The sequence below is a fragment of the Orcinus orca genome, chromosome 6, assembly GCF_937001465.1.
Source record: "Orcinus orca chromosome 6, mOrcOrc1.1, whole genome shotgun sequence".
Lineage (NCBI taxonomy): Eukaryota > Metazoa > Chordata > Mammalia > Artiodactyla > Delphinidae > Orcinus > Orcinus orca.
This window is the reverse complement of record NC_064564.1, coordinates 53,179,737-53,202,642: the sequence shown is the minus strand read 5'-3', so window position 1 is coordinate 53,202,642 and position 22,906 is coordinate 53,179,737. Positions and strand designations below refer to the sequence as shown.

General features: G+C 39.0%; 1 protein-coding gene across 3 annotated transcripts in view; it reads left to right on the top strand.

The window, feature by feature from the left end:
- The window catches only part of ADAMTSL1 (ADAMTS like 1), a 1,025,773-nt gene that overhangs the window by 756,900 nt on the left and 245,967 nt on the right, over positions 1 to 22,906 (top strand). For 2 of the 3 annotated variants that reach the window (XM_049711046.1, XM_004276108.3), the window contains 4 exons: positions 4,502 to 4,552; positions 9,071 to 9,275; positions 10,572 to 10,719; positions 16,213 to 16,297. In XM_049711046.1, the coding sequence (XP_049567003.1) occupies positions 4,502 to 4,552; positions 9,071 to 9,275; positions 10,572 to 10,719; positions 16,213 to 16,297 (489 nt within the window). The remainder of the gene's footprint in view (positions 1 to 4,501; positions 4,553 to 9,070; positions 9,276 to 10,571; positions 10,720 to 16,212; positions 16,298 to 22,906) is intronic. The other variant, XM_049711047.1, reaches the window with a different exon arrangement.

Genomic DNA, 22,906 nt, shown 5'->3' with positions numbered 1-22,906 from the left:
TGTAGAAGAGGTAGCACTTGATGAAGAAATTTCATTGGGTGTTATGGGCTGCATTGGGAAGTAAAGTATCTGTTGCTATGACAGCAGTGAGCAGGCTGGATTGGAGGAGACAATGCCTGAAGGCAGGGAAATCTGTTAGGAGACATGCGAAAGGGCCTAAATTCATGTCACAGAGATGTATTTGGCAGACATCACTACTGGAAGACCTCCGTGTCTGTAGGGAATACAGGAAAGAGAAGAGCAACGATGCCCCACGGTATCCAGCCTGGGTGGATGGGAGGATGGCAGTGCTCTGAACAGTAACAGTGATCACAGGAGAAGAAGCAGTTTGTAGGGGAAGATAATGAATTGTCTGGACCCACTGAGCTTGACATACTGAGAGTACGTCCAGCCATCAGGACGTTAGAAATGAGGTTCTGCAGCTCTGGAGAAGAGGCAAGAGGTCGTGAGAGATGCACTGGAAGGGACCGTTGAAGCCATGAAAGCGACCCCTTATGATTCATTTCCATTGTAAGAAGAACCCAGAACCTCGCAAATTAGGTGCTCATGAAGTTAGTTACATTAGGACTTTTCTTGGAAAGAGAGATATGTCACAATATGTAAATTTCACACCTGAGTAGTGTGAGCCTGAAGAGGGCTTGATTTTTAAAGTCAGGGATATTGTTCTATAATAGCTTCTGACATGATTTCAGTACAAAGACTCAGTCATCTTTAAGTGACACATGGGAATTGAAGGGATAGCCTCATTTCATCCATTTATATCATGTTTCCAAATGATTCTGTCTTTTGCTTTCTCAGACTTGAATTTTGTTTTACTTAAAAGTTCTAATTCCTGAAAACAGAGAAATATAAAAAGAAGAAAGCAAAAAAAAACCCCAAAAAACATCCATAATACAAACACCAGGAATTAACAACTGTTTGGGGTCCTATACACATATATTTATGTGTACACACACACACATGTATACACACACACACATATGTATACACATACAGACATATAGGCTTTACAAAAATGATTGTATAGGTGGTATATGAACACATAAGTTTTCTTAGTATTGTGGATTACATTGTCCATTCTATTTTGTATTGGATTTTTTCAGTTGACATTACATTTGAACATTTTCCATGTCATTAAATAGTTCAAAAGACTTCATGTTCATATGCTGCATAATATTTTATTCCATGAGTTTGTCATAACATGGAAGCATTCTCCTGTCATTGGACAGTTCAGCAAGGTGTGGAGGATGATGTGCAATGTCTTTCTTCGACTTATATCACATGAGTCCAGAGTGACCCTTTCTTCATCCTCATCTTCTCTTCTTCCCACCATGACCCTTGATTTGAAAGACTTCAGATGGAATCAAGTCATTGCCCAGTGTAGGAAGTGCATGAGCAGTCAGAATAGTGAAGGCAATGGAGAATGAGTAGTTTTACCCCCAAACCAACTGTTTATTACATTTCCCTTTGCGATCATTTTTAAAAATTATTTTTGCCTCCTTCCCCACTGCATGTATGTTCAGACACGTCTGAATGCATACATAAACATGTATGCACGCACGTACACATAAAAATGAAGACCAAAACATGGAAAGAATTTCTTCAAGTCCCTAAATGGCATCCTTTTCCATCATTCTTCAATAGATAAACTTTACCTAAGAAAAAGATTAAGTGCCTTAAAAGGAAACAATGGAGAGTTAAGTTTAGGCAGTGTTGCCTGCCCCTCTGTGACAATGTGGTGAAAGGCCAGGGCCATGGCATGAACCCCAAGAGAGAGCAGAGCCCATGCACATGAATATGCATTAACAGGACTGGACAGAGCACCATTGTTTTGATATCTTTCTGTTTTCACAGGTGCCATAGAGTCATTTTATGAGTCTTCACCATGACCTATGCCACAGAAAGACAAATATAGCTATAGTTTTGCTGAATCCAGGTTTAAAGCTCCTCGTTCAAACAAAAACATGATTTCTAAATCAGTCCAATGCAAAGCCCAACATCTTGAATTCTGTAACTCCCTCTTTCACTCCCCTTCTTTTCTTCTAGCCTGTCTCCTTCAATATTACTGCCTCCATTTTAAACATCATCAGCTGATAAATCAGTTGGCAGAGATCTGTAACAGTTCGTTCGCCTATTGAGAATGACAAATCATAGACATAAATTTTTTCAGGAGGAGAGACAGCGATACGCATTTCTGCATTTAGGTCTGGATGTAGGCATGAGTGAAGATACTAGGGTTAGCTAAAATACAACTGCGAAGTCAGTTGTCTGTGTTCCTTAATTAACTACCAAAGTTATTAGAAGAACTTTGGAAGGTTGGAATTCTATCAAATACAGTTCTTTTAGAAAGAAATTTTCCTTAATTACTAGGCAGAAGAATTATTGGAAAGAGATCCCATGATTCTAACCAAAGACAGGATTAACCTTTCACATCCAATTTCTTGTCAAAAGAAGGCAGAAAAGAATAGGAAGTTTCTCTGTCTTGGAAAACAGGGAGAAAAGTTTAATGCTAATATTCATCCCATTCTTGTGTTTGTTAGAGCTATGGGATTTTGAACTTCCTCAAAAGGCAGCATCCGTTTTCATGAGCATCGTTACTGAAGAGTAATGCACATACACACACCATGAAAGTTTAGTTATATAAATGAATACCTTTAGTCACACAAATAAATGAAGAAAATTTAGTCATGTAAGATAAATAAGCAAATGACTACTCCAGTGTTCGTACCTCTTTGGAAGAGAAATCTGTATTCAAAGATTTGTTTCTCGTTTTCTTTCAAATTTAATTTCTCTCATTTCTCCCTTACCTTTCAGTAATTTCTTCAGGAACTACCCTTTTTATTACTCCCTCTTTCCTCCTTACCGGGCATTATGTCCAGCCAGTGCTATTTTTTATCTTTCTGTTCTACAGTATACCTTGCTCATTCTACCCAAAAGCTTAGGTTTACTAGCCATATAAAAAGAACGTACTGGGCTTCCCTGGTGGCGCAGTGGTTGGGAGTCCACCTGCCGATGCAGGGGACACGGGTTCGTGCCCCGGTCTGGGAAGATCCCACGTGCCGTGGAGAGGCTGGGCCCGTGAGCCATGGCCGCTGTGCCTGCGCGTCCGGAGCCTGTGCTCCGCAGTGGGAGAGGCCACAACAGTGAGAGGCCCACGTACCGCAAAAAAAAACCCAAAACGTACTGTATCATCCTATGTCAGAGGATGGGATCAAAGTGAGTCTTAATGTATTTATTTAAATATAAATACAAACATGTATATTGAATACGGATATTCATCCCAGAATATCCCGGAATACATGAGTTCCATTCATCCTAGAATAGAATACATGAGTTCCTTCAGTATTCAAAAGAAGGACTTGCTATCGTTTGTCAGTGGTAAAATAAGTGTCTTCTGCTCATGACCTACCGTGCCTTGCTGCAGCAAATACATGACATCCGTGAAGTGAGCTCTGTCTCCCACTCTTGAGGGAGAGTCTGTTGTATTAGCCCTTTTATCCGAGATTCATGAGTCATAAATCTCCCACAAACAAGGGGACTCAGCAAGAAGAAAGTCTTGCCAATTGCAGGCTTTCCTTGAAATCAGTGAGGTAGTTAGTGTACTTTATTGGCGTCCTAAAGGCCTCTGGGGACCCCCACACAGCCTATAATATCATTTCTTGTGAATCCATTAGCCATACAGCCTAAAATGTCATTTCTTATGGCTCCTTTAGTCTTTATCTCTAAATCTCACGGGTTTCCCAGAGCACCAGGTATACTAACAACAGTCAGAACAATCACAACCACCACCATAATAGCAGTTAACGCCATATCACGTTTTATAGACCACAAAAAAAGATCTTTCATCTTTATTATCACATTTTAACTGCCCTCCCTTTATTTTGGTAGGGAATGCGCTTTTGTTGATTGTTGCCTACTATATTCACGAGTTCCCCTTCCCTTTATAAAATAACCAAGCGGCTGCTTTCCAGATTTTACTAAAATCCTCAGATTTGCCACGGGTGCATTACCTATTTGCTAATGCATGCTACATAGTGTTGTCAGGTCCCAGGTACCTACTCTTATACGTAGCTCTCTCGTTCATCAGAAGTGAGACCGTAACTGTAAAACTGCTCGGTGAGCATCTGGAAGTAACATTAATAATGATGATAATAATGACCTCATAGGATGTATAATTGGGGGGATTAAAGAACATTTACAAGCTTATTGTGTCATAGTTAATGATGAGGTGCCCAGTCTTCTTACTACCACCCTTTCCACTGGTATTTCCTGCCTGGATCAGAGAACTAATTATAGTCAGCGGTGCCCTTTCAAAGAACTTGCCCCATCCTCAAACAGATGCTAGCATAAAGATTTTGAACTGTTTTAGTGTTGTTTTTTAGAGACAATTTATTAATGTTACTTTGCATTTGTCTAAAGAAATTGTATAATGTAATCATTTAGTGTTTATTTTATTGTGTGTACCTTCTACTCAGAGGGTTGGCATTATTGTTCCTAACAGTGACGGATACAAGCAGATCATGCCTTATGACCTCTACCATCCCCTTCCTCGGTACGTAAATCAATCATCCTGATGCTAGAATTAGTAAATTAGTCTTCTGCTTCTTTTATACATATATATATATTATAGATTTTGTGTTTCTCTGTAAAAATAAGATGGTAGATAGTATGTTTTGCAATCCATCCTGAGCTCTGCTTTTGAATAACACTGGTCTGCTCAGACTGTAAGCTTGTCATTCAAAAACCATTTTAAGATACGATCAGATTACATTGCAGTGGACACAGTAATTCACTATGATTAGATACAGTGTATGGGTTTATGTTATGTCTTTCTTTCACTCCCTTTGTCCTTTTTTATGTTTCCTCTGCAATAGGACCCTAGTCATTAAAGCACTGTTGCTAACTGTTAAACAAACACTGCCTGAATTATTATCCCAATACCACAAATGTGGAATTCCAGATGTGGTATTACTCTGCATAGGGGTTTTGAATATCCTTTTTTTGTTCCAAAGAAATTATAATTAAATACAAAAAGGCAGTTTTTTCATATCCTTATGGTTCAGAACATTTGGTGCAGAGGGGAGGTTTTTCTTGTGTTTTTCTCCCAAAACATAAAATTCCATGCACTATGCTGCTTTTTTAAAGTACGGTGTTTTTTAAAACTAGAAAAAGTCATTCAAGTGATTGAGGAACTTTTAAAAGAACTTGTTCTCTTTATTAATATATTCATAAGAAAACTGGAGAAGCTGAAAAATACTCTAGCTACTGAGTGTATCGCCTGCCACATTGGAAAGAGCTCCCCAGAGAGCAGAAGTTAGATTTGGGTGTGAAGACACCACTGTGCTAAGCAAGACCTTTGCTCTCTTCTCTTTGCTCATTTGGACTTCAGGGAGCCAGCTGCTGTTTAGAACCCAAGGCTTAAATCAGATCACAAATAATTGGAAATAATCCACGGTGGTTTGTGCAATTCCAAACTAAACAAAGCCCAGAAAATAATTTTATTCTGAACTGTAAAATAAAGCAAAGTTTGACTGAAAATCTTCAAACGCTTAATGAATTGAAATGCAAAAAGAGGACCTCCCCAGTCTTTTAGTCCAGCTCCCCAGATGCTTCATTCTCCCACTCTTCCCCAGTAATCGCACCCATTCACCACACATACGTGAACACATGTATTTACACAAATATGCATATATGTGTATTTACTACAGAGGTATTCTGACATATTTTATACACACACACACACACACACACACACACACACACACACACACACACACACACGTATAAACCAATACGAGTTGTCATCCAGCTTCTACTTAAATACTTCCAGTGACTGGCCCGGAACTCACTTATCACCATTCTAATGGTAGCATATAGAAAGGGGTACTTGATTAATACTATATATAATTGTTTGGGTTTTTTTTTAAAGTTCTTCCACTAAGGAGTTACTTCATTCATCAGCTCCCTCCCACTTTCCTATGTCTATATTGATAAAGACAATACATGACTTTAGAATGCTACTGATGTATCCTTTTGCTGGTTTGATCCAGAACCAAACTCGAAAAAACAATGGAATGAAAATATAAAAAGATTCATTTAACTGAACCAAGATTTGATTTGATTTTAATTCCTGTATCTGTAAAATAAGTATTCATAGGATGCATGTATCTGGTTGGGTGAAGGCTGTGGATTTCGAGATAAAGGCACAGTTGGGTATCAGGGGTGAGAACAAGTTGATGTTTTTCCTGTAATGGCACTCCTCAGTTTCTTTCCTATCTATGATCTCTCTTGTTTATATTTCTGTGGTGTGACTAATGCCTGTCTTAGGTTAAACTTGATTTCTTATATATTCAGATTTCCCCCAAGTGCCTGAAGCTCAATATTCTCAATGAGAGATTGAGATGAACCTCCTTGATGTTTATTTGCACCCTGTCTTCTGCACACTTTGGCCTGTCCATGCATCACAGTGGGAAAAGACAACTAGCAACTAGACTATCTTTCTTACCCCGTGCACTTCTGTTACTAAACTAATTGGAAAGTTAGATATTCTGCTTTATTGATAAAGCCTTACTAAATGGAAGTTATTTCTACGAATATGTTTTCATTTCTTAAGAAGAATTAAGGCTCAAAAATGGTTCTCAGAGGGCAGCTACTTACTGATCAAGGCAGAAGGCTTTACTTATTGAGATTATTTGAATGGATTTAAGACCACAAGTGTAGATACAAAACACAACATTAACACAAACAAAGAATTTTTAGATTCTTTTTTCTTGCTTTCAGTCTTTGACTATAACATATATCTGAATATGATATAAGAACACAGTCTGATGAATAATCTTTAATTTATACTTAATATATGCAACTTTTCCACATAATCCTTAATTTTGAGAATTTCTTAAACTAAATACACTGTACTTAAAAATTAAAAGCCAAAGGAGTTAAAATATATGAAGTCATCTCTTATTCTTCCTGGGCAAGATTCTTGGGTATATATTTTTTTCCAAATACTTACCTGGTCCCTGTTTTAAGATATCCTAACTGATGCCCTCTCTGAGCTTTTGTTATACTTTCTTTAAAGCACTGAGATGTTTTGCTTTGAAATTCCACATAATCCTCTTATTATGCAAGGATTCACATTATAACTTTTCACATATAGAACTACAGTTGAGTGCCGGAACCATACTATAAATACTTGGAATAATATTCAAATCATTTGTCTTTCTGTGATCACTGACATTGAAAAGGATACTTATTACTGGTTACAAAATTACACCATGGATCAGGTCCAAGTGTCGAGACAGAAATTAATCACTGTCTCTTTAGAAGGGTCCAGTTTAGGGATGTTAGAGTACCAGTTAGAAAATGTGCTCTTTTTATGGCATCTTAACGTTCGAAGAGATTAAATGTCCGTTCAAAACATATTCCCAGTTCACTGTCACATCGAGTCTAATGCAAATTTGTACGTATACATTCAGCCCAATTTCAGTCTGAATCAGACCTGTTATCCACCTCCAGCTCTCCAGAGATTTACATGGAGACAAATGAGAACTGGTCTTACCCTTTGGAAGAGAAAGTCTCTACAGAGCTGCTTCCTTCTCTTGAAAGGGAACAGAGAGTCTCGAAAGGGCTAAACAGAGGACCTCAGTTTCCCCATAATAACATTTTCTTATGTGTCTCCTGGGGAAATATGCATAGGAAAATATTGTATTTGGTAGCATGTTTAGGCTGTTGGCAGTGTAGATAACAGTTGTTGCCTAGACTTGAACAGTGCAGAGAAAATGTGGAGGAAAATTCTCTGTAACTGGGAAACACACATTATCCAGGCTCTTGCAAAGGAGAAAGCAGGCTCACAATACACATGAGATCCCACGTAGAGAATAAGTCATGTCTCCACGGTATGCCTGTGTGGTGCTTTTACATTTAACTATTCAAGTGGATCAACTTGGTGACATTTTGTTTTTCTCTCATTACAATGATATCTCTCATAATTCTAAGAGAAATCTTAAATCTTGAGCGGTCCTTATCAACAAGCAGACTATATATGCAAGAAAAAGAAGCCCAGTCCCCCTGTTTTTATTGTTAAAAACTACGACATTCTTTAAACCTACGGGAAGAGAGAAGAGAACCGGGCAAAGATATCTCTCAGCCTCTGGTCCCAGATGCACCAGAGCTGCGTAGAGATCTGAAGAATCAATGAAATTCTCTTAAGTGCTATTGACAACATTGCTATTTTTTCCCTTACTTTACTTTATCTATAGATTCCAATGCCATCAGCCTTTGAACCAGAGCCAAACTTCTTCACAATTCCAGGAGTTCTTTAGGGAGTGCTAACTGTCAGTACCCCCGCCCCTAGCAGCTAGGGAATAAGTAGATAACGCCTATATTAACATTTTGGTTCCTAATGATACAGTTTGAACATCAGAATTATGCTAAATCCATGTACTCCCAAAGTTGATGACTGTAGAAGCAAGGGAGAAAGAGTATTTGATTTACCTGAATCTTTCTTGATCTTCTCATGTAAAAGTGTCCAGAAGCTAAGTAATAAAGTATTGCATCGAAAATGAAAAGTATTATCCCAGGTACAAACTATTAGTGTTAACTGATTAACCAGTTTTAGTCTTGAGATAGATATTGAGATAGATAGCTACTAGATAGATGCAATATATTTATAAAATATAAAATAATGTAAATATTATATATACACGTACACCCCCACACAAACACACACACAGACAGACACACTCAGAATCTATACTGAAGCCGTAAGAAGAAGGACTGAACAGCCCTCTTTTGAGTAGGCTACAGACCCCACAGTTATCCTTGTAGACCACTCTCCAAGAGTAATCTCTCACATTTGTGTAGAGCTTCGAGGCTTACAGAGCACTTTTGCCAGCATCGAATCCTCTCTGACTCGTCAGATTTCAGGCTGTAGCTGGCTTTTGGTCCTCTGGAGTGTAGCCTCTCAGAACCTGATCGCCCCGATGGGCACTGGGAAGGGGTTGGTGGGAAAGCTCACTGAGGAGGTGGGCAGTGTGCGTGTCTGCCCTGATGACTCCCCTTGCTTCTGTAGGTGGGAGGCCACCCCGTGGACCGCGTGCTCCTCCTCGTGTGGGGGGGGCATCCAGAGCCGGGCAGTTTCCTGTGTGGAGGAGGACATCCAGGGGCATGTCACCTCAGTGGAAGAGTGGAAATGCATGTACACCCCTAAGATGCCCATCGTGCAGCCCTGCAACATTTTTGACTGCCCTAAATGGCTGGCACAGGAGTGGTCTCCGGTAACTGTGCCTTCTTTCTTTGTTCGTTAGGAGAGTAAGTCCACTCTTCCCTCTCTTCATCATGACCCCACCACCCGCCCTGTGCAGCTCCCCGCTTCTCCTCTGGAGGGGTCTAGAAGCCTACCCGTTTAGCCCCCAGAGCAGGCTTGCCCCGAATCGAGCCCCGCCAAAAGTAAATGAGTAGGAAACAATATATGTATATATTTTTTCAAACATCTTTCTTCAAGCTACTTTAAGAAACCTCTGTCACTCCCCATAACATTCCCTCAAATGACAAGAGGAGGCAAACGTCTGTCAAGCGTAATTGAGGCCGATGACTGAGCCTGAAGCTGTGTGCGCTGTTCTGATGGTCAAGCTCATTAGACCAAAAGTTTGGTTTCATTTTTTATTTCTTCTACTTTGTCTATGTCCAAAAAGTGTCTTCAGTGGATTAACATGAAAACTATATTATTCACTGAAAAAAAGATGAAATGAAGATAGCAACATAATTAGAATGGAGGTGAAGTGGGATTAATTAAAACCAAAACAGTCTAGACCTTAGGGAAGCCACTGCAGCAGCTTAAGCATAAAATGTTATTTGAGGGATCCTGGCTGCTAGTGGAAAAAGGTGTGAAATGGCACAGGAGATGGAAAGGTGAGATGGAAAGATGTGCCCTCAGCCACAGAGATGGCAAAGGGCTATTCACTTAGCCTTGTGGCTTTGTGGCAGCAGATCGGAGCTGTGACATCTTCCTATCTAGACTTGTTCCCAGGCATGTAGAACCACTGGAGGTGCTGTCTCCATCTGGCCATTGAATCCGTTCCTTTCAACGTCTTTTTTCCACGTCACTATAATCAATTGGATCAGCCGTGCAGCGAGATAAATTAGCTATGATGGAAGTTAAAAAAAAATTAATGTCCACATGGGAGCTGGCATTTCCCATAATTTGGACCTAACAGTCATTAGCAAAGTGACTAATAAAATTGACATACAGTCTTGGTAATCAAAATCGGGCACACTCTATAATTTCTTTTCTCCTTCTTTTTGCGACTTGGTTTGGGACTTTGCACACAGTGGGTGTTTAAGAAAGGCTGACTGACTAATCCAAAGCTAAGAAATTGCAAGTGATTTAATGTTCAGCCAGCTTCACCCTCAAATTGCCAAATAGAACAAAGATCCCATGACTAGTAAGAAGTGGTATAAAGCCACCAGGAGTCCTTCTGTAAAAGGAGCCCTTTGAAAAGTCTCAGGTGGGAAATGAAGAAAAGTAAACAAGGCTTTGCCTATGAGTCTCCTCTCTTGCACTCTCCTTCCAGTGCACAGTGACGTGTGGCCAGGGCCTCAGGTACCGTGTGGTCCTCTGCATCGACCATCGGGGAATGCACACCGGAGGCTGTAGCCCCAAAACCAAGCCCCACATAAAAGAGGAATGCATCATACCCACTCCCTGCTATAAACCCAAAGGTAACTTGACAGGGGCTCTGTAACCAGTCTTGTTATTGTTGTACATATTCAGTGCTGTTTTCAACTCCTTGGAATATAATTAAGTATCCCAAGTGTTCTTAATAGCTATTCTTTGTAACTTAGACTCTACTAAGTGGACTTAACTCTTTCTAAAAATCTTTCAAGTGGTTTTGCTTGCACATTGTTTTTAAGCACTATGTATTGCTATAATTCTCTCCTGGTTCAGAAAGTTGATAGAAGACTGTTGCTGAAAAATATCAGATATATTTGCTCGAAAGGAGATATTTTAGAAATATATGTCTGATTTACTATCCATATTGCTTGCTGTTCAAAACAAGGTGGTACTATCCATATTGCTTGCTGTTAAGAACTGGTGGCGCAGCGGTTGAGAGTCCGCCTGCCGATGCAGGGGACACGGGTTCGTGCCCCGGTCCGGGAAGATCCCACATGCCATGGAGCGGCTGGGCCCGTGAGCCATGGCCACTGAGGCTGCACGTCCAGAGCCTGTGCTCCGCAACAGGAGAGGCCACAACAGTGAGAGGCCCGTGTACCGCAAAAAAAAAAAAAAAAAAAAACAAGGTGGTGACAGCTTCCCTGGTGGCGCCAATGCAGGGGACACAGGTTCAAGCCCTGGTCTGGGAAGATCCCACATGCTGTGGAGCAACTAAGCCCATGCGCCACAACTACTGAGCCTGTGCTTTAGAGCCCGTGAGCTACAACTACTGAAGACTGCGTGCCTAGAGTCTGTGCTCTACAAAGAGAAACCAGCACGATGAGAAGCCTGCGCATGCAGCAAAGAGAAGTCCCTGCTCTCCGCAACTAGAGAAAACCCACGTGCAGTGAAACCCAACGCAGCCAAAAATAAATAAATTAAAAAAAAAAAACACAGGGTGGTGAGACTCATCAAGAAAAAAAGGGAGAGGGCCCAAATCAATAAAATCAGAAATGAAAAAGGATAAGTTACAGCTGACACCATAGAAATACAAAGGATCATAAGAGACCACTATGAGTAACTATACACCAATAAAGTGGACAATCTAGAAGAAATGGACAAATTCTTAGAAAGGTACAGTCTCCCAAGACCGAGCCAGGGAGAAGTAGAAAATATGAACAGACCAGTCACAAGTACTGAAATTGAAACTGTGATTTAAAAACTCCCAACAAGCAAAAGTCCAGGACCAGATGGCTTAACAGGTGAATTCTACCAAACATTTAGAGAAGAGTTAACACCTATCCTTCTAAAACTATTCCAAAATATTGCAGAGGAAGGAACACTTCTGAACTCATTCTATGAGGCCACCATCAGCCTGATACCAAAACCAGACAAAGATATCACAAAGAAAGAAAATTACAGACCAGTATCACTGATGAACATAGATGCAGAAATCCTCAACAAAATGCTAGCAAACCAAATCCAACAATACATTGAAAGAACCATATACCATGATCAAGTGGGATTATCCCAGGGAAGCAAGGATTTTTTAATATCTGCAGATCAATCAAATCAATCAGTGTGATACACCACATTAACAAATTGAAGAATAGAAAGCATATGGTCATCTCAATAGATGCAGAGAAAGCTTTTGATAAAATTCAACATCCATTTATGATAAAAACTCGTCAGAAAGTGGGCATAGTGGGGGAATACCTCAACATAATAAAGCCTATATATGACAGGCCCACAGCTAACATCATACTCAATGGTGAAAAGCTGAAAGCATTTCCTCAAAGATCAGGAACAAGACCAGGGTGCCCACTCTCGCCAGCTTTATTCAACATAGTTTTGGAAGTTCTAGTCACAGCAGTCAGAGAAGAAAAGGAAATAAAAGGAATCCAAACGGAAAAAGAAGAAGTAAAACTGTCACTGCTTACAGATGACATGATGCATTACATAGAAAATCCTAAAGACACTACCAGAAGACTACTAGAGCTCATCAATGAATTTGGTAAATTCGCTAGATACAAAATTGGCATACAGAAATCTGTTGCATTTATACACAGTAATAACAAAATATCAGAAAGAGAAATTATGGAAACAATTCCATTTACCATCGCATCAAAAAGAATAGAATACCTAGGAATAAACCTACCTAAGGAGGCAAAAGACCTGTACTTCAAAAACTATAAGATGCTGATAAAAGAAATCAAAAACAACATAAACAGATGGAAAGATATACCATGTTCCTTGATTGGAAGAATAAATATTCTTAAAATGACCATACTGCCAAAGGCAATCCACAGATGCAATGCAATCCCTATCAAATTACCAATGGCATTTTTCACAGAACTAGAACAGAAAATTCTAAAATTTGTATGGGAACACAAAAGACCCTGAACAGCCAAAACAATCTTGAGAAAGAAGAACGGAGTGGAGGAATCAGGCTCCCTGACTTCAGACTATACTACAAAGCTACAGTCATCAAAAGAGTATGGTACTAGCACAAAAATAGACATACAGATCAGTGGAACAGGACAGAAAGCCCAGAAATAAACCCACACAGTTATGGCCAATTAATCTATGACAAGGGAGGCAAGAATATACAATGGAGAAAAGACAGTCTCTTCAGTAAGTGGTGCTGGGAAAAGTGGACAGCTACATGTAAACAATGAAGTTAGAACATTCTCTAACACCAAATCCAAAAATAAACTCAAAATGAAGTAAAGACCTAAATGTAAAACCAGATTCTATAAAACTCCTAAAGGAAAGCATAAGCAGAACACTCTTTGACATAAATAGTAGCAATATTTTTTTGGATCTGTCTCCTAGAGTAATAGAGATAAAAACGAAAATAAACAAATGGGACCTAATCAAACTTAAACTTTCGCACAGCAAAGGACACCATTAACAAAATAAAAAGACAACCTATGGACTGGGAGAAAATATCTGCAAAAAATGCTACCTACAAGGGATTAATTTCCAAAATGTACAAACAGCTCATACAGCTTAATACCAAAGAAAACAAACAACCCAATCAAAAAATGGGCAGAAGACCTAAATAGACATTTCCCCAAAGAAGACATACACAGGTGGCCAACAGGCACATGAAAATATGCTCATCATTGCTAATTATTAGAGAAATGCAAATCAAAACTACAATGATATATCACCTTACACCAGTCAGAATGGCCATCATTAAAAAGTCTACAAATAATAAATGCTGGAGAGGGTGTGGAGAAAAGGGAACCCTCTTGCACTGTTGGTGGGAATGTAAATTGATACAGCCACTATGGAGAACAGTATGGAGGTTCCTTAAAAAACTAAAAATAGAACTACCATATGACCCAGCAATCCCACTACTGGGCATATATCCTGAGGAAACCATAATTCAGAAAGAGTCATGTACCACAATGTTCATTGCAGCTCTATATACAACAGCCAGGACATGGAAGCAACCTGAGTGTCCATCAACAAATGAGTGGATAAAGAAGATGTGGCACATATACAATGGAATATTACTCCGCCATAAAAAGAAACGAAATTGAGTTATTTGTAGTGAGGTGGATGGACCTACAGTCTGTCATACAGAGTGAAGTAAGTCAGAAAGAGAAAAATAAATGCCGTATGCTAACACATATATATGGAATCTAAAAAAAAAAAAAGTTCTGAAGAACCTAGGGTCAGGACAGGAATAAAGACGCAGACATAGTGAATGGACTTGAGGACACGGGGAGGGGGAAGGGTAAGCTGGGAGGAAGTAAGAGAGTGGCATATCTACTACCAAATGTCAAATAGATAGCTAGTGGGTAGCAGCCGCATAGCACAGGGATTATCAGCTCGGTGCTTTGTGACCACCTAGAGGGGTGGGATAGGGAGGGTGGGAGGGAGACGCAAGAGGGAGGATATATGGGGATATATGTATATGTATAGCTGATTCACTTTGTTATACAGCAGAAACTAACACACCATTGTAAAGCAATTATACTCCAATAAAGGTGTTAAAAATATATATAAAGGAAGCAGTGGCCACTGATACAGCTGACAGAGTTCAGTTCAAAAAGAGAGTAATGTATTAAAAGCCTACTATTAGTGCCAAGCTGAATTCTTCATTATGGAAAGACAGGGATGGTTCGAGCTGTCATAGACGGCTTCATTGACCGAGTCATTTATCTGGGGGAGGTGGGCTAGTTGTAAAATGATGTGTGTATTTTCGGAACCATCTTCCTGGATTCAAAATGTTAGCAAATCCTTTTGGCTTTGGCAGTTTTACATCCATATTTCTCACTGGCTTTGTTTTCTGACCATAAACAATTGTTGTACATAGAGGATAAGTGATGACCCTAACTTAAAATAGTCCATTCTTTATTCATTCGTCCTTTACCCAGCCACTTCAGAGAAAGAAAAGCAGTTTGTGGTTAACTATCAAGAATAAAATCTGGGGACTTCCCTGGTGTTCCAGTGGTTGAGACTTCACCTTCCACTGTGGGGGGTGTGGGTTCGATCCCTGGTCAGGGAACTAAGATCCCACATGCCTCGGGGCCAAAACCCAAAACATAAAACAGAAGCAATATTGTAACAAATTCAATAAAGACTTTAAAAATGGTCCATAAAAAAAAAAGAATAAATCTGGATTTTCACAAGTAAGTAGTGAGTCTGGCTCTCTAAACATCATTAAAATGCCATATAATCCTATGGTGTACGCATATATAGACATATTTCTTTCATCTTTACAATTATTTGTTATAAAATGGTGATAGAGCGTCACTGGCTCATACTGTAAAGGCAAATATGCCTATAAATGACCCTAATAAATATGTCAGAATGGGAATCTTGGCAGTTACTTCTGTAGGAGCAGTTATTACCTCCCTCTTTCTTTTTCTCCTCCACATTTTTTTGCTAGGAAGTAGTTAGGAAACTTGTTCTGAATTGTTTTGCCAAAGCTAGATAAATAGTTGAAGCAAGTCAGATTACGAGTTGTGGACCCTAAGTTTATCGTATTCCAGTTGTCATAGAGCCTTGGGTTGGAATTGAATGAGTCAAATGTCTAAAGCAACATTTTGTGAATTTCAGAGTGTCAATTTTGTTTGTTTTTCACAGTATGGAACAGATCACACTTAGCCAAAAGGCAAAAGAAAAACAAGTTAGAATTTATGAAAGTATCACAGTATAATCCATTGTACTTTGTGTTTGTTTTAAAAGGTAAATCTTTTCAACAGGAAATAGAATCAAAGATATTTCAATGACCCTTTATACACATACAGAGCTCTAGAGTTATGATTTTCATAATAAAAAGACTTTCCTTTGCTAATCGACATAATAAAGGGGACATATACACAGAGACTAGTGTTATTAAACATTTTAAAATCTGATTTTCATTTTCTTCATATAACTATCATCATAGGCAGAAATTGACCTAAAAACATATTTGCAGTTATCGACATCATAACTTTTAGGTAGTACAAAATCAACAACTGGGGAGGAGAAAATGAAATTTCCCTGAAATCCTAAATTGGTTCTAACCTCCTCTCTTTTGTGTGCATGCACTTAATTCTCAGAAAAACTTCCGGTAGAGGCCAAGCTACCATGGTACAAACAAGCTCAAGAACTTGAAGAAGGAGCTGCTGTGTCAGAAGAGCCCTCGTAAGTTTTCAACCATGCGTTGTTCTGCTTTTGAAGCTGATGGGTTTAAAGAAAGCAGTGTCTTGCTGATGGTGGCTTTCGTGGGTTCTGAGCTAAGTGTACTCCTCTTACCAAGGGTGGAATGAGGCTTTGGGGCTGTCAAATTGGAGATTTATCAGTTTCATAGTGTTTCTCAAAACATGATTGCTCTCTGAATCTTTTCAGTTATGAACTAAGAAAATGAAAGTGTAGTGCCTACCCTTTTCTCCAAAATCTGACCTCCTGTTTTCTTTTGCCAAGAGGCCAAAGGTGAGAAGGTCCAGGCTGCATCTGATGATGTAGCGCAGATTTGATGTGAAAGCCTAGGCCGCTTTTTATACTCCTTATCTCCCAGCTTTGCAGTATAGCCACTCACAAAAATGAAAGGGTAAGTGAAATATATCTGAGGTCAAAGGAAGCTTATTAGCTTTTCTTTTCCCTTTCTTGCTGGGATTGGTATCAGATGGATACCAGGTCTTTGCCCCACTTGATCAAGGTCCCACACTGGCTCAGTTTGATCAAGGCCATGAAATCTGTAAGACCACTAGGCACAGATTTTCCAGATACTTCAGCAGAGGAAACAAGGAAGAGAGACAAACTTAGGTTGGTTGATTGATTGACCAATAACTGTATATTGATTCTACTGCAATACACTGATAGGCCTCTCTGCTACATCATTTTGAAAAATACAGGAAAGCACTTTATTGATGAATTTCATCTATGACCAAAGCAGTTTCTCTGACTGATGATTTTCTAGATTAATTTATTTAATACAAGTACTAGGCTCAGTGCTATGCATTGGTACCTAAGACATGTTACGTTACCCACCCTCCAAGAGCTCACAGTATAGCATTCAGCATACAAAATGGTTTCCAAATTCAACCTGTAGTTTAAATTTCACTAAATATAATATATAAATTAAGATTATAATTTATATATTCCAAAGCAATTTAGAACCTCTTCTGAGTCATCCCGTTTGAATCTAAATCTGATATGGTTTGCCAGAACACAGATTGTGTTCTGAATCACACCCTAAACATCAAGAGATTGAAAAAGAAATCCAAAATACAGATTGGTAAAATGACCAAAGTTCATTTGTAAAAAAAAATGGTACGTGGTTTCACAGAAAAATGGTTTATATATAAGGTAACACATTTCTTACTTAAAAGGATAAGAAGCAAAACATAGATTATTTCTGTATCATAAAGTTGCTACAGCATTTTGTTTGCAACTTCTTTGAGAAAAGGCTTTAAGAAAAAGCAGCTAGCCACTGCAGAACTTTGGAGGAAAGGCAGTGGTTAAAGATACAGTGCAACTTTTATGTGACTATATAAAGGCTTGAAACTTTCTGTTTCTCTCCTGCCAGTACCTGGCTTGACAGACCTTCTTGCTGCTGGAGAGGAAGGAAGCAGTTCATTTTAGAGGGGTATTAACTCTTGAATCCGCTAAGGGGTCCTATTTAAGGCACAGAAAGATGCCATGTAATTGGAGCTAGTTACTCCTTATACGTATTCCTAGACTCGATACATTTAAAGCCAGATAGGTATTATTTTACCTAAATAAACTCTGCTGTCCCGTACATTATATTTTGTCATTTGGTCTAAAGCATAATTCTGGGAGTAATATTGCATTATGACCGATGTTAAATAATATAACAAAGTTTAAATTAGATCAAAACACCTTATACTAATAATTAAAAGTCCTTCTCTTTATTAGATACCTCTCAAATGAAAGCTGTAAGTAGAGTTTAATGCTTCTGCAGAAGCATTACATAGACCACATTCAACTGTAATTTGTAATGAGTGTTTTCCACTAAAATTCTGATGAAGATGCATTATGCGTAACTTTAATCTTAACAAAATCCCTAAAGTAGTAAACACATAGTTTTAACCATTGAAACTATAGCCATATATTAGATTATTAAATTTTACTCTTGGTGTAATGGAATTGCCATTTGGCATGATTAATCTGAATTGAAGTTGATTGTAATTGGAGTGCTAGTGCCGGGTAAAGGAAATGTATACTGTTATGCTCAGAACAATAATTACTTTTATACAAAAATGAAATAAATGACAGCTGTAGAATAATGTAATGAAAGGTATGTGGTTTCCACATTTTAATACACTTTACTGTTTACCACACTGAACCCTAGGAAAGGTCCTACATGTCACATTATTTTTTTTAATTGATTTTGAATTTTAAAAACATAATTTTGCAGGGTCTTAATTCTTTTTTTAAAACCACACAGACTAGTTTCTGAATGTATGGAACAACCTATAATTACTCTCCGTAGTATAATGAAAAAATGATACACTGTCACCAAGGCTTTCCTTCCCCCCCACCAGAGACTCACATTGCTTAAATTAAAGAGTAATGTTTAGAAGCTGTGGTTGTCACTTCTGAACTAATACAGAGAAGTGAAGCAAGAACAGTGGTCCAGGACTATTATCTCTTGCTTTGGCTCCAGTTAACATGGAGAGTTCTGTAATAAAACAGCACATAGCATTTACTTCCCCTTATGTAGAATAAAAATATTATCACCAGCCTGTCTCATTAAATACTATGGGAAAATCAGTAGCTTAAAGTCTTTAGTATATGGAGATACCATTATTGAATGTCAGATTCTTTTGGTAACCCCAAAATGAAAAAAAAATTGGGGTTATCACTGTAGCCAAAAATACGTTTGAAAGCAACCACTCTAAGACATGTTTAGAAGAAAACTATAGTAAAATACTGAAAACTGAACTGCCAAGAAATAACTAAAACTTTATAGAACGGGAGTATGTTACATATTCCGCTAAACTAAATGCCATGCAGAAGATACAAATACAGTTATTAGTCTCATAGAATAGCTGAAATAAATATCAATAGTGGGTCACGTGATAGTAATGAACTTACTGTTGATGAGATTCATCTTATGAAGCTGCAGCTTCATTTATAAATGCTTTCAGACATTGTTTTTTCCTCAACAAAGACCTGGTTTATTTACCGTGTATTTGATTCATATGGTACAAAGGTAGGAATATTGTGATGAGTATATTTTCTTGATCTGCAGAAAATGATTTCTTAACCCACTCGTGGGAGTCCTGCGCTCTAAACTGACTTTTCACTGGTGGCCATAATTTGCCTTAATGCACACACATGTTTTGATCAGGTTTTCCTGACAACCTACATCAAGAATCTTGAAGCAGCTTTGTCTCTCTTAATTGAGCAGGGCAGCGTGAACAAGATCCAGCCCCAAACTGAGACTAAGGGATGGGGGGCTTTAGCTACTGAAGCTGGTCAAGCAGAGACAACCTTATAAATTCACACAGTAAAGCGAACTTGCTTCCAAGGATGTCAGCTGAGAAATCCATAGAAATCCCTGCTACACAATTAACGTGGAAAGCATTATGGTTTGAGATAGACTTGTACAAAAAAATAAGATTCTGGGAGAGTTGCATTTTTCTGAGGGTAATAGCAGTGCCATTCTACCACTAGAAAGGGGGAAAGGGGAGAGGGACTGACAGAATTCTCTTCTGCTGTTATTCAAACTATGTGTTTTTGAATTTGCCTCCAGCTGGTGAGAGTAATGTTAGATTTAGGACACATCACTGAAATGCCAGCTGGTTGCTTCCACTGACAAATATATGGAAACAGCTTTCTAGGCATTTTTTAAACCCTCAAAATTTTACTTCTGTTTGGTGAGGGATCAGAACTACCTTGTGGTCATACAATTATACTCATTAATCAGATAGAAGCTAAAGAAATCACTGACTTGATTTTGCATCTCCTGCTTTTATACCTTCCTTTCGGTCTTTGTTGGGATGTGTGCATGAACAGCGTGCCCACTTCAAGCCAGGTACACAGCATGGCCACTTTGATAGCTTAATTTCTTGAGCAAAAATGAAACTATGGTGACTTCTAGGACCTGTCAAGACAGCTGTCTACTGCTACTATAGTTAATCAGCTGGCCGTCTTAAAAAACCTAATCCGACTTGGAATAGGAAGAAAGTTTTTCATTTTCTTAACTCCTTCAAGCCACTCACAAGCCACCCAATGCCCTAGAAGGTGATGGCATGGGGGCTCTCGATGCCCTACCTTTCTCTTTCTAGACTTTCTGCTCTCTGAATCAAGTCATCCCAGGGAGAGGAAGGTCAGACTAATTGGGCATCTCGGGAAGTCAGGTCCACCCCAGAGTGATTTCAGTTGCCAGGAGTGCTTGGATGGCTCAGAACAAGTGACGGGAGACAGGTGATTCCCTTGGGTACACTTGACCAGCACCGCCATTTTAACTAGCCATCCCTCCATCAAACCGCAGCATATACCAGGTGGAGACCCCTAATGGTGCTGTCCTTTCAAAAGTGGGATTGGGTGGTCCTCTGTGCCTTGATCTTACACTTAAAAACATGTTGACTTATCTTATTAGATTTTTCGTGAACAGCTTTACTGCATGGTTAGGAAAACGTTTTGGGGCTGCAACACAATACCCAAGCCTTAAATGTATTGCCACAAATAACCTCGGTGTGAGCCATATTAAAAAGGAAGAAGAAGGAAAGCAAGTGGGCAGAAGGCAGAGGTAATATCTGGATGCCAGATGGCATCAGCTTAGTGATGGGGCTGATTCAGTAAGAGGCAAAGGGAAATTCCTGTCATGCATCTGTGTGAACAGAACCCACAAGGAATTAAGATACAGAAAGAAAAGCCAATGAGGGTCTCCATCGTGATCCTATAGTCATTAAATGGTTTGTTTACCTTGGTGAAGATAGTATTTAAATATATAATATTTAAGCTATGTGTTTATATTAGTCCATATTTATATCCAGTAAGTTGTCTGAGAATGTGGATGGCTTAACTCAGTGGTTAAGAATGTGAATTCGTACTTTTTTTAAGTGGTTAGGACTGTTAATTGTGTGACACGTGATTTTATATTTTCCCCCAAAGGACATTTAGGGAATCAAACATTGGTAATGGATCCGGGTAGTTTTGCAGTTCATATCCTCAATACAAGGTACCTCAAGTACATTCTCTTTGTGAATCTCAGGCCACAGAACATAAAAAGAAACATCTTCTATATAGAGAGAAACAGATATATCTCTTAGGAATTCAGAGTCACCTAAGATCAAGAAATGTAAACACTACTTGCAGATCATTAAACCCTCGAAAAGGATGTTCAAGCAGAGCATGGCATTAGAGTTACGGGATAAAAAAGCACAAAAGCATTTAATTTTGATTTGGCACATGGTGGAGTGAAAGCCTCATACTGGCCAGACTGAATGAGCCCTTATCCCCATAACGATCGTGACCTCTCTCCTTTCCAACTCCTTCCTTTCTGGTCTCCCTGTCTACCCAAATCGTTCTTATCCCTTATATCCTCTGCAGATGCTTAATATAAATTCTTTGGCTGATTATGTATTTTAAATAACACTGGACCTTCTAATTGTTCACACCTCGTAATGAAAGAAGCTGAATTCACTCTTAAGTCACCTGCTCTGGGCCAGACTTTGTGTCAAGTGCAGGTACGGTAAAAAGTAACCCAATAGTCCCTGCCCTCAAGGAACCACAGATAATTTCCTAAAATATGAAAAATTTTCAGGTACATCAGGCTGCCAACTATGTGAGTTGGTGAGGGGGTGTGAGTCTGTATATTCGTGTGCTCAAACAAGAATACAGCCCCGCTGGAATCAAAGGAAAAAGCACTTTGACTATCTATCAAAGCTACGTGCATGGTAGCAGCAGGCACAGTGGTGAAAAGTGTGGCCTCCAGGGACGGACCTCCTGGGTGTGAATCATGGATCCCCCAACAGTAAGAGGGAACCCTGACAAATCACTTAACCCCAGAGACCTTAATTTCCTCATTTGAGAAACGAACATAATGGTATCTATATCACAAGGCTATTTAGAGGATTAAGTTATGTGTAAAGTACCTGGTATGCAGAAAACTCTGTTTAGGTGTTAACTGTGGTTATGATTGGACCTTTTCCAGCATCATCCATCTTCTTAGAGAATATTTAAGTAAGTAAAATTGTATAATAATTACTCATTTACAAATGGAGAAATTGAGGCAGGTCTTATCTCTGCCTCATACGTGTTGTATCATGTGGCATGTGAGAGAACCACAAGTAACCCCAAATAACCCCAAATTCAACTAGTGGTTCCCCAGCTAGCACCACCTTCCTGTGTCTCCTCTTCGAAGACTCACTTGTAAGAGGCACACTTCGAATTTAGCCGAGAATTTATCCTAAGGGACAAGGGTTAGTTACCTTTATTTGAACCAAAAGAAATCTATAGCAAATGGCAAAAATTAATAAGGAAAGTTTAGAAAATGCTCAGATGGAAAAGCATCCTCTCTCAACTCTGAGTTACGTCCAGTTGATACCCCAAGCTTGCTCCCAGCATGCACAGAGACAGAAAAATCAATAACAAATTCAAGAGAGCAGACAGAGCCATTTTTATGTAGTCATTAGAAAAACCTTTCTTGCAAACCAAGAAGTTCTAAATTTGTCTGCCCCTCCTACTGTCTCCACTTAATGCTCAATCTGGAGCTACTTTCAGAACTAAATCTGAACTACTGCTCAGCTGAGCCCTAGAGAGTGGCAAAGACAAATTAAT